This window comes from Rhipicephalus microplus, unplaced genomic scaffold (genome assembly GCF_043290135.1).
Source record: "Rhipicephalus microplus isolate Deutch F79 unplaced genomic scaffold, USDA_Rmic scaffold_752, whole genome shotgun sequence".
In the NCBI taxonomy this organism is placed as follows: domain Eukaryota; kingdom Metazoa; phylum Arthropoda; class Arachnida; order Ixodida; family Ixodidae; genus Rhipicephalus; species Rhipicephalus microplus.
This window is the reverse complement of record NW_027465308.1, coordinates 245-12,500: the sequence shown is the minus strand read 5'-3', so window position 1 is coordinate 12,500 and position 12,256 is coordinate 245. Positions and strand designations below refer to the sequence as shown.

General features: G+C 45.1%; 1 protein-coding gene across 1 annotated transcript in view; it reads right to left on the bottom strand.

The window, feature by feature from the left end:
• LOC142795597 (peripheral plasma membrane protein CASK-like) overlaps nucleotides 1–4,777 on the bottom strand; it is a 12,701-nt gene extending 7,924 nt beyond the window's left edge. Inside the window, exons 1-3 of the mRNA XM_075886088.1 lie at nucleotides 4,660–4,777; nucleotides 2,538–2,643; nucleotides 799–876 (exon numbers count right to left, since the gene is read on the bottom strand). Of these exons, the coding sequence (XP_075742203.1) occupies nucleotides 799–876; nucleotides 2,538–2,614 (155 nt within the window). The 5' untranslated portion in view covers nucleotides 2,615–2,643; nucleotides 4,660–4,777. The remainder of the gene's footprint in view (nucleotides 1–798; nucleotides 877–2,537; nucleotides 2,644–4,659) is intronic.
• Between the last annotated feature and the right edge of the window lie 7,479 nt (nucleotides 4,778–12,256).

Below are 12,256 nucleotides of genomic sequence, written 5' to 3'. Positions count from 1 at the left end.
GATAGACCAGTTCAATGACTTTCAATCTCATTAGGTGAAATTTAGGCCAGTTTATAGAGTATATAGGCCAGTGTGTATAGGCCAGTGTATATAGTGTATAGGAAGTGTTTATAGGCCAGTGTCTTCCCTCGAGGAAAGACACAGCCTACTTGCCTAGAAACCTCATAATGAATAAATGTTTCACTACTAATAGTGGCTATACCTATTGTGAAACCGAGAAATTATTTTGAATCAGGACTTAATGAAAAATATGATTAGTGCCATAGCATGGCTAGAGGCTTCCGTACTTCCCAGCCTATTCAAGATAGTGTAATTATCTAATTAATCAACCCCTTTTTCATTTCTCACACGCCCACTCGTTGTCTCCACTCTTGTTTCGGTTTTCCCTTCCACCTTTACCTTGTTTAAAATTTATGGTAGTAAACCAGGCGCTTTAAATTTTGTTAACCTTGCTGCATTTGCATCGAGCGTGTCTTTTGCTTCCACTCAACTTTTCGGGTTTCGCAGTGAGCCCTGCTTTCTAGTTACTGATAATTCATTATTTGTTTACATGGACGCGCATATGAGACAGCAAACCGTACTTTGATCCTACTGGCCATCGTGAATTGTGGCCCATGCGACTATGGGCGAGTAACGTGTGAAAAAAATAAAATAAATGACTTTAAGGATACTAAATCTTAAAGAAACATTGAAGTGACAGCCCTTCTTCTGTTGTATTTCACCTTACTAAAGTTGACATAGTTGGCACGCATGCAATATCACAAATGCAGCAAAAAAATGAAATTTGGGGAAGTTTACCTGGCCACAGCTTCACTGTACACAAATCCAGCAGTCGCTCTTTTCACAATTTCAAAGCACAAGTCGGCCCCTTCCATACTGCAATGGACAAAAAAATCGTGTCATGTCAGTATTTCAAAGGTGAACTTTATCTACTGAAGCAAAGAACCGTTGATGCGGGAAGGACAATTTCACCCCCATTATGCGTGAACTTCGAGTACATATGAGATAACTACAGCACGCAAATGCTTTTAGTATGTGTTATTATTAGCGGGGCAGAGAACAACCTTCATATGTACATTTATTTTGTGAAAAGTTGGTGCGTTTTTATTTCAAGAATACGTGCAAAACAATATTATACCATCCCACTGAGCTCAGTAAACAGAATAACTCTCATTTGTATGAGCACTGATTAAATTGTTAGCCTCATATCATTAAGGTTCTCGCTTAAAAAAGTTAACATTCCGCAGGAAACCGCAAGCTATTCATTAAAATATTATAAAGAGTGTTTTATGTAATACAACAAATAGAAATTCATATAATGCAACTTTAAGGATACAAGTAACCTTTCCAAGACGTCCACCGGTTCAATCAGGGTTTGTTGTACCAGCCTAAAAGATTCGTTGCAAACGGGCATCAAATGCCAATCAATCATCACGGGAGAGAACTTTCGCTTCTTAGAGCTACGGCTACTGTATTTCCAAAATATATAATAATGCTATGCCAGCAAGCTTCTTAAATATTATTCATAAATATCCGACTACAAACATATAGAAATATTACCAGCATTTAAGCTTCTTGGCGTTTGCTTTACGGAAAAGCTGCTGTGGCATGTGCATATAAATCACGCGTGTTCAGTTGTCTCGCGTTTCGTTGGGCTTTTATACCGCAAAACAGTTACTTTCTTTCAATTGATATGAAATCGTTGCTCTGCAAATTTTTGTTTTTGACCCAAGTGAAGTATTGTCAACTTGTATGGGCACTGTCACGCATACAGCCTCAAAAAAGTTCCACGTTCTACAGAAAAACCTTTACACATCGTGTACCACATAGCCAGAGATAATCATTCCGCACGACTCCTCCAAGATGCTGATATCCTAACAGTTTTCAAAACCTATAACTTGCGCATTGTTCTTTGCTATCAATATGAAATAAATAATAATACTTCAATCCTGGCTGATTTAGCTGAGTTAGCTGAATATTCTTCTCCGTATCCGTTATGGTTCGTGAAAAAGTTTGAATAAGAACACCACGCACAAACTACGGGGCCCAGATGGTAAGAATAACTTTGCCCTCTGTGTTAGACCTATCATTGCAAAATGGTTTTATAGTTCATCTCGCAGGCCTGCGCTGCATTATATATTCGTGAGAGAATTCAAATGTCAGTTGCGAGCTTTATTTTTAAGTAGTAGCTTTTTTGTTTTTCTGTATTTTATTCCCTAAAAACATGTACGTGGACAGTTCTTTCGGTGACTATGTGTAAGAATAATGTACGCTTTTTTGTTTGTGCTTTTACTTGCGTACGCCAGTTTCTGTATGACGGCACTGCTTGCTGAACTGTGACCAGCTGGCAAACCTGGTTAAGCTTACAGGGCTTTTTTATTTCCATGCGCTCTACTTACTGAAGTGGCAACTAAGATTATTTATTTATTTATTTATTTATTTATTTATTTATTTATTTATTAAACTATGCGCAGCGAAGAGTGACATTGAAACTCCTGCAAGATATATTACGCGAGATTTGCAGGTCATGTACTTACTATTCGAATACCATGTAGAGCATTCCCTCCGAGCTGTATGTTTCTAAAAGTTCAACAATGTGCGGATGTTTGAGCATGTGGCAGATGGTGGCTTCTCGCTTTAGGTCTGTCGAGAAACAAGAAACAGCACAACAATAGAAATAAGCCATATGCCTACACTGCATGAGTCTGTGAAATAAGACCCAATTTTATAGGTGAGCACGACGTATACTCAAACGTCACAGAATCAGGTTGAACACGAGCAGTGCGTCAGACTATAGTTATAGTGCGAGAGCAGAACGACGACACAGAGACAAGAAGGACACGAAGAACTCTGTGTCGTCGTTCTGTTCTCGCTCTATAACCATCGTCATGTCATACCAACTAGTTCAAGCTGCCACACTTAAGTGCGTCAGAGACACGAATGTAGTAGCGCGACTTGCTCCAATATATCTAAATAAAGTAAGGCGTCAGCGTTCAGTTGGTTGCCTGAGTTCAGTTTGGCGAACGATTTTTCGGCAGCGCTACAGTCAAGTGACATCCAAAGTGAGCGATCGTAATGACCCCTTTAACTTTAGTGAGCACTAACATATCACGAAGCTAAGGAAGGAATAAGATACATAGAGAACCTCATTATTTGTTGTTTCAAGTGCAGAGAAATTTAGGAGCTTGAGCTTTCGTAATTGTCATAGGTTTCAGTCATCTCCTGTCACTTGGCGTAACGCAGACAAAATCATGCATATCATAGCCACCTACGCCGTAGTTACCTATAGCAAGGGGGTGGGAAAGGAACGAAAACCCGAGGAGAAGAAAGAAAACAGGGAGAGAGAGAGAGAGAGAGAGAGAGAGAGAGAAGAAAAGGAGCATGCTGTCATGGTATGCTGCCATCCGGTGCATATGCTTAGCGTCACGCAGAGAAAAACCGCGCACAGCATAGATATGTATGGAAAAAGGCGGGAAAAGGAAGTGAGGTTAAGCAATTATGTGAGAGTGAGGAGAATAGAAAGAAGTAAGAGAGAGGGTAAAGCGTAGAACAGCCATGTGTGGCCTCCCGCTGAAAAAAATACGCAAAACATAGACATGGCAGAGTAAGAGTGCCAGAAAGAAAAGTGAGACCGAGGGCAACAAGGAGAAAGATGGGAAAAGGTATAGCATAGCCATGAATAGCATGATATAGTAAAAGTGCGGCAAAGAAAAGTAAGGATAAGAAGGAGAAAGAGGAGGAGGTTGAGGCACAGCATACTCAGGTATGCAGCCTGGCACACGCATTCCTCCGCATCGATGAGATCCATCGCGCAACATCTGGACCACGCGGGTGTCTCTTGGTGGAATACGCCATATCTACGAAGTGAATGATGATGAAGGAGCTTGCTCCATAGGTTAAATCCGGTAAACCGTGACATCCACTCGACTATCATACAAAGACGTGACAGGGGAAGCGTGGTGCTGTTGTATGTACGCATTCTATACAAAATGGTTTATAATTTACGTATCGATGCAATATGTACACATTTTAGGTAATAACGTAATTATTTCCATACTAATTTACGGACCACAATGGTTTCCTGATTGTTGTTATTTATATTATATAAAGCTCAGCGGAACCTTCCCCTTTGAGCATAAAGGCCTTGTGGTCCGTGAAGTACAAAGTCAGAGGATCTTGTTGTTGGTTGCCGTGGGAAGATCGACACCACGATGTCTTACAAGTTTTTCGGACGATCGTGGGGCGTTTGTAATCGTACGAACTGCATGAAATCGCAACGCACTATCGTGTGTTAAACTAACTAGTCGTCGCACGCCGAGAGCGCGCGCTTTATATAGGCGCGGCCCTCTTGCGGTCTCCTATCAAACAAGAGCACGCCAAATCTAGTGAGCGCTCTTGGAATCGACGGTGGGCACAGCTGCGTCTCTAGCGAGAGCAATGGCCACTAGCGGCTAAGCTAGGCTATAGACGAGCCCAGAGCGATACTAGTAGCAAGCTCCTAAAAGTAGTTATGGTTACAACGGAAGCCAGAAAGAACGACACAGTTGTACATATGAAGCACCGCTGTACCCGTGGTAGATATTGAAGTTCTTGTTTTTAACTGACTGTAACTTTAGAGCCCATCACGAGACACGCAACGCAACAGTGGCGAATACGTGCCTTCGGTGCCGAGTCCAGGACAGGAGGTGAACTTGGCGACGTCGACGACTTTGACGGCGAACTGCTGGCCCGTCGTTTTGTGAACACAACGGCGAACCACACTGAAGGGGCCCCTGCGCAGGAGGAAAAGAAAGGCAAAGAAGCACTCACATGATTAAGGGAACGATCAACGCGTACGTGGTCTACATCAATAAAAAAACCAAATACGAAAGTGATTGATGGATATATTGACCTATTGATCGACTGATAAATCGACAATAAAGACGTCATGGAGCCAAAATTTTCTAGAATGCTTAATTAGCCAATCATTGCGCATAAATCACATCAGCATCGTCGGGAATGAACGAATAGTCAGACCGACAAAACGTGAACTAAAACATGCAAAAAATATTTATAACATTCACTTCACGGCAATAACGCCATCGACAAGCGGTGGCCCAGGTATGTGGGAACAGTCAACCACCTCTAGTTTTGTTTTCCCCGTAGTGACAAGATGCTGTCAACACAAATCAAGTGTCAAAATGGCACATCCACGTGCGTCTGCAATGTGAACAGCTTTAGAACGTTAACCCCAGCTGCACACGTGGTATCTGCTTACCTAGTGAAGCATGACAAGCCACGTTTTAGCGCGTCACAATGCGTGTTCAGCGGCGTTATTGCAGTGGAGGACTCTAAAAACCAAATGATCGTCATGGCTCGAGGTAGGCGGCCCGTACCACCTTAGCCTTGTACATTTTGTTGGATTTAGTTACGATACTTGCAACCCTCTCAATGATGCTATAGTATTCCCCTATGTTGCCAGCGATATTCTTGTGTATGATAAACTCCATTTCCAGTAATTTTCTGTCAACTAAACCATGATAGCAAAGGACGTCTCCCTTCTTCAGCACTGTTTAGGCCTCACGTGTCTTTTTACCTTCGCTGAGCCCTATTAAATCCCATTTAACACCCTCTAATTTGTCGAATAGCACAGCTAGACTAGCTTCACTAGATAGCGTTCTAGCGTTCAACGTAACCAAGGTAAGATTCTGATGGTGGCCTTTCCGGACCCAGATATTCTTAGATCATTTGGTTAAATGCTTCTATGAAGACCTAGAGTCAGCCATTAATAAGGTAAAGTCACAGCATAGTATTCTGATGAGCGACTGCACGACATCGGCCAAAGTAGGCAAGAAACAGGCTGAGGGAATTATGACATCGGCTCCACAAATGCCAGAGTGAAATTATTAGTAGAGTTCGCAGAACGTAATCATTTGCGGATTTTGAATACCTTCTTCAGAAAACGACCTAACCGTAAGTGAATGTGGCGAAGTCCTAATGGCGAAACTGAAAATTAAATCGACATCATTCTCTGTGCACACCCAGGCATTGTACATGACGTAGAAGGGATGGGAAAGATCCGATGCAGTGACCATACAATGGTAAGAGATCGTATTCACCTAGTTTTTAAAAAGCAAAGACAAAAACTGATAGGCAAGAAGCCAATTATTGAACTGGCGGTGAGAGCACAAGACCATGTTGATTGGCGTATCATGAGAGAGGCCTTTGCCCTGCAGTGGGCGCAGTCAGGATGATGATGATGATGATGATGATGATGATGATGATGATGATGATGGCTTATTTCAAAACGCTTATTGCGTAAGTGGCATTGTACCGCATTAGATCGTTGTGACGGGCAAAGCATGAAACTTAAGTACATGTTATAGAAACTTGTTTCCACTCATGAAACTGCCAAGATCCTACCTTACTGAATGCAGGAAACCGCTCTTGCATGCGAGCCCAGTTTGAAAGTACCGCCCTCAAACGAAGGTCTTAGCAAGCCGCGCTCTCTGCCGACCGAGCAAAAGCATCGACCAGTGAAGCTTCCCCGATTACCCGATCGAGAGCGCCACCAACGCGTTTAGACGTGAGTCTCGGCTGTGACCCTGAGTACTTCAGGAAAACTTCGCGGCCTGGGTGGCCTCGTTTCCTAGCGCCGTAGCTCTTCTTTACGTTCAGGGTCGTTCAAGGCAGCGCTTCGCGTTTCATCGCTAAGATGTCGCGGTCGTTAGGAGCGTGTGCTTCCCTTTAAACTCGGTAAACGTGGGTGCGTTGAAATCCAAGCCCTCGTCATACACGCATAACATTGCAATGGTCTAGTATGTTTTTATGATAATTCGGCGGGGATACGTGAACTCACAGTGGTTTCGAGGTGTCATAATGCTCAGTCTCAAACTCAATTTGTTTTTCTGGTAAGAGTACTTTTCTGACGCCCAGAAAGAGTTAATTGTACAGTGCGTCTTATTGCTACTGGTGTATTTAAAAAATCGACAAGCGACAGCAAGTGATTTCAAGATGCAGTGCTCGCGGGATGAAACGCGAAAACTTAGGGCTAAGCAATGAACGTAGTTTAGTTTCTTGCAGGGACACTCCGTGTCATATCGGCGTACTTCTGACTCAAGCGCTTCCACGTTAGAGAACGTCACCTTTAGCGACCAGATCATCAGTGGCATGACGCGGTTATCATAAGGATTCGCTCACAGTAGCAGTTATACTAGAAAAACGAAACGATGCCACGTTCATTTTCTTGAATACTGTAGTTTTGCCAAAGAAGACTTATGAGCAGATAATTGTCGCATCGCTTATCTACGACCGTTAAGAGAACCGCAGAGAAATTGCGGCTCAATAAGTGAATCACAGAGTTTGGTTGTTCGTGCCAAAGATGACAAATTCCATTAATGGACAAGCAGTTCTCAATGCAATGCAAATTTGCGCACACTCACGTATTGACACGGGTGAAGGCAGAGGAGGAGGGGGAAGGCTGTTTGGCTCTACCTGCGTGCAGTAGCAAGACAACTCGCTAGTGCGCACATTGCTTCGAAAAGCACAGTATTTTCCGAAAAGTGTACACGCCGAACGGAATATGGGTCGCGCTACGTTGTCATTCGACAATATTTTATGTTTGCTTACATTGGTTCCTTCCACATTGAATTAGAGCTTAATGACATAAAACAAACGACCAATTTGTAAAGGTTCTAGAAAAGCATGGGAGTGTCCAGCCGTGGGCCGTTTGGGATACCTCCCGCTTGCTTTTTCTCGGGGTGCCCGATCACACTGTGAAACTTGCACAAACTGTATGTACATACAGTTGTTGCTGAAAATTCAAAGCACGTTATACAGACCTAGGAGAGAGAGAGAAAATGGAGAAATGGAATACAGAAAAGGTTGTTACTGAACATCCAAGACACGAGATACAGGCCTTAGAGAGAGAGAGAGAATGGAGAAAGGAGGGAATACAGAAAGGCAGAAAGTACCTTCAGTTTATAAGGCAACTGTAGCACTCCTTGAAGAGAGCAATGAAGTGCCACGAAGAATGGTGAAAAAGGTAGGAAGATACGACCACTCTCATTCTGTTCACGGCGTCTTTGATTCCAATGCGTGTTTACTGAATTCGACAGGCAACGCAGAACGATGGGTCTAAAAAAACGATGCGTGGAAAACTGACGTTCACCAGTCTCCCAGTGTAACAACGATGTGCGATGGGCAGCCAGGCACTGTAAGCTGTAAAGGAGTACGCCTACTGAGGGCACGCAGTGACTGCAAAACTGAACCCCCAGTCTGAATTTACCGCAAGAATAAGAATGTGTTGTAGCGAATTTTTCAGGCATTTTCAAATAATGAGTGGCTCTTTACCAGCACTCGTTGATACGAAATCATAAAAGCTTCATATTACCACGACATACTACCCTAGGGGACAGAACCTGGGGGTTCACTAAAATGGTTCTACTTATTCAAGAACGCCGCGGCAAGCCATTTAAAGAATAGATGTAACCTTATGCGGCAAGATGTCCAAGTGGGCCAGGGAAAAAACGAGTGTTAAGATGACCCAAGTCGAAGTCGAGAGAAATTAATATTCAGCATGTAACGGGAAGGCAAGAACTGTAGCAAAATATCGGCTCCAAGGAAAGGCAAGTGCCACAGGAGGAGGCAGGAAATTAGGTTGGCAGACATGGTAAAGAAGCTTATGGTTATAACGTGGCCGCGGCAGGTAAAAGACTGGTTGAAATGGAGATACATATAATAGAGGCCAAGAGGTCGTAGTCAGGCTGATGATGGTGATCATGACGACGTGAGTTATCCCCTCTACATACGCTGCAGAGTGAATGTGTGTAGGCACTTGTGCGCAACCACGCCCGCCCTGTTTCCCTCACCCCTTTTACGATTTCTTTCTCCTTCCCACATGTAGAGTAGCAAAATGAACACTGCTGTTCTTTTTCGTCATTGCTACAACGGCAAACAGCTAGCACAGCAAAACAAAGTTGCAGGATAAAACATCGCGACGAAGGAACTAATCCAGAAATATATTTCCCGAATATGACATCACGTTTTCAGTTAGTCTGAATAACTTTCATCGAGCTCCCTGAAGAAAGTTGAACTTTTCAAGTTTGAAGCGGGTTAAAAAAAGACTTTTTTGTTGGAAGAGAAATAAGTCCTCCATCAAGAATACGTAATTGCTGGTACTTGCGGGTATACCTAGTTTCTGGACGTGACAGTGCACACGTGATGCGGCTAGCTGCGAAGCGATGCGAGGTTGAGCATCGCTTCGCAGTAATGTCATCAATAGGTCCCAGAATATAGCCCGAAAATTGCACACACAGTCCGATTCGGGTATCGTAGTTTCGGGAAAGTTTTCAGCATTGTTATTTTCACGCCGTTTCTTTTCGAAGTATTCGAGCAGTGAATTGAACACCACTGCCCGTACGGCTGTATAATACAATACGTAGCTGAACGGAGATACCTCTGAGCATGCTCGAAAAAAAAAAAGGGGGGGGGGAGGAGGGTAGGTTAAATTCAACCCGCATTTCCAGAAGCGCTAACTCCAGCGGACGGGCCAACGAATGCGTGCCGTTATCCAATCAGTTCGGATTAGTCGAAGGAACGAACTGCAGCAGAGGCACTCGCACCCTCTTTCACAGACATGCATGCTTATTCAGCGGTTTCTCTGGCCTGAGAGTGAAAAAAGAAAACTAAATAATGAATCACGAGAAGCACTTAGCAAGACATGTTTGTCCGGCCCCCTGTTTCGGATACAGCCGCAGAAAGAAAAAGTTGGAGCAGGAAGGGGCCTTCCTGGTAGCTGAGTGTTTGCACAGAGTACCCTGTCGTAAATCGCCGAAGCACGACCTGCTCAGGAGAGAACGGGCAACGTGGTACTCGCGAACCGAAGAACCACTCCGACGTCGCAACTACTCGACTATATTCGAGTGGCAGTATTCGGCGCGCCCGAATGAACCTCCTGCACTCTAGGTCTCTGTTCTCTTTCGCTCATCTTGCAAGTGAACACATTTGGGGCGCCATTTTCTGGGACGTATCTGATAACTACCAAACTTGTTGGGACATTATCCCGGAAGTACATTCATTATGTGACGTTTGGTTACCAGTTCATCACCTGGTGCACGCTCCTACCTTGTCAAGCAGGTGCGGGCATCTTAACCGACCATTTCTGCTACTCTTTTTTTTGCCGATAAGCTGAAATGACCATAACACTCCTACCCTTTTCAGGCATTGTTAGGATGAATTATGGAAACTGAAGTGAATTTTTTTTTACTAAACACACACGGGAAAACATTCACGCGGAACCTCATACCTAACACTCGTGTCGGAAACTCACATCACAATAGAAGAAAAATTTTAAAAAATGCAAGAATGACAAGTTAATATTATATGAGAAATCAAGTTTTTGTCTGCCTTAGTATATAAGAAATACACACAAACCAATACAAAGCTGAAGAGGCTGTTGAAAATACGGCTAGAAACCTCTCTGTCTATTCCTTTTTTTAAACAAACATCCAACTATTATAATACGTATTCTACAGAGATCATCAGCGTAAATGCTGACAATAGGCATTTATTACCACTGATTCTTCATTTTAGGCATAGTTCTTCCAAGCAACATAAAAAAAATAGACTGAACCACCAGCTTGTTTGGCCATGCAAAACCCTTAAAAAGCTCAGCGATAAAAACTGCTTTTCAGCGGGTATTGAACAGCCTACTGATTGGATAGAGTCACAGAGGTGACAATCGCGATCGGTGTCGGTTCCCCGGCTCTGATCTATCCAATCAGGGAACACCGATACAGACAGTATGCTTAATGAACGCTTACAGAATATGCTTCCTAGCAATTACGAGACCTCTCAGAGCAAAGACGCGATTTACAACGCTACCAGACGCTCATGCGACACTACATCACGATGAGCAACGGAAGACAAGCTTGCGAAAGCCCAGTCAAAGTGATCGCAAAAGCAGCACCAGAACATCTATCTGTTCATGTCAAGCATGCATGACTATATTCTCTAGACCAACCTTTCAGCTTTGTAATTCATCCAAAACTTCACAAAGGTGCCGCCATACCACGGGCTCTATGGTTGGGTATTGCATTTAGCAAAGGTACGCGCTACGGATAGAAATGACCGATACAATAGACAGTGACTGCTGCGGTAGTGACGAAGCAATTCGCTATATTCTGTTCGCAGCGGCAGTCACTTTGCAATGCACTCGATTGAGTGGGACGACCAGGCTCTTTCAGAAGAAAGGATCCTACCCCATAGACAAGACTTAACGTCACAGGAGAAGGCTGTGCAAGCGCTGCTGCGCCTTTTGCGTTTAACCGGTCTCTCCGAACGACTCTTACCAGAACACCGGAACAACCCGCATGTGTGTGAATTAGTGAGTTCTTTCTTTTTGATTGCTTTTCAGTGTAAAGCGTTTGCTTGCGTACTGCAAGCACTTTTGACATCTATCTATATATCTATCTATCAGTCCAGTCGGTCGGTCGGTCGGTCGGTCAATCAACCAGCCGGCCGGCCGGCCGGTTTGCCTGCCTGCCTGCCTGCCTGCCTGCCTGCCTGCCTGCCTGCCTGCCTGCCTGCCTGCCTGCCTGCCTGCCTGCCTGCCTGCCTGCCTGCCTGCCTGCCTGCCTGCCTGCTGCCTGCCTGCCTGCCTGCCTGCCTGCCTGCCTGCCTGCCTGCCTGCCTGCCTGCCTGCCTGCCTGCCTGCCTGCCTGCCTGCCTGCCTGCCTGCCTGCCTGCCTGCCTGCCTGCCTGCCTGCCTGCCTGCCTGCCTGCCTGCCTGCCTGCCTGCCTGCCTGCCTGCCTGCCTGCCTGCCTGCCTGCCTGCCTGCCTGCCTGCCTGCTGCCTGCCTGCCTGCCTGCCTGCCTGCCTGCCTGCCTGCCTGCCTGCCTGCCTGCCTGCCTGCCTGCCTGCCTGCCTGCCTGCCTGCCTGCCTGCCTGCCTGCCTGCCTGCCTGCCTGCCTGCCTGCCTGCCTGCCTGCCTGCCTGCCTGCCTGCCTGCCTGCCTGCCTGCCTGCCTGCCTGCCTGCCTGCCTGCCTGCCTGCCTGCCTGCCTGCCTGCCTGCCTGCCTGCCTGCCTGCCTGCCTGCCTGCCTGCCTGTTAAGCCACCTACGTTTGTGCGCTGTTATGATCACCCCTTTAACTTGGGATACACCAAAATTACTAGGGAAGAATAAGATGGTTTGTCGAGTACGACTCGCTGGACATGACATGAATAATGTCACAATCACGTCGCGTTCATCGTCGAAAACTTTCTGAAAACAGTG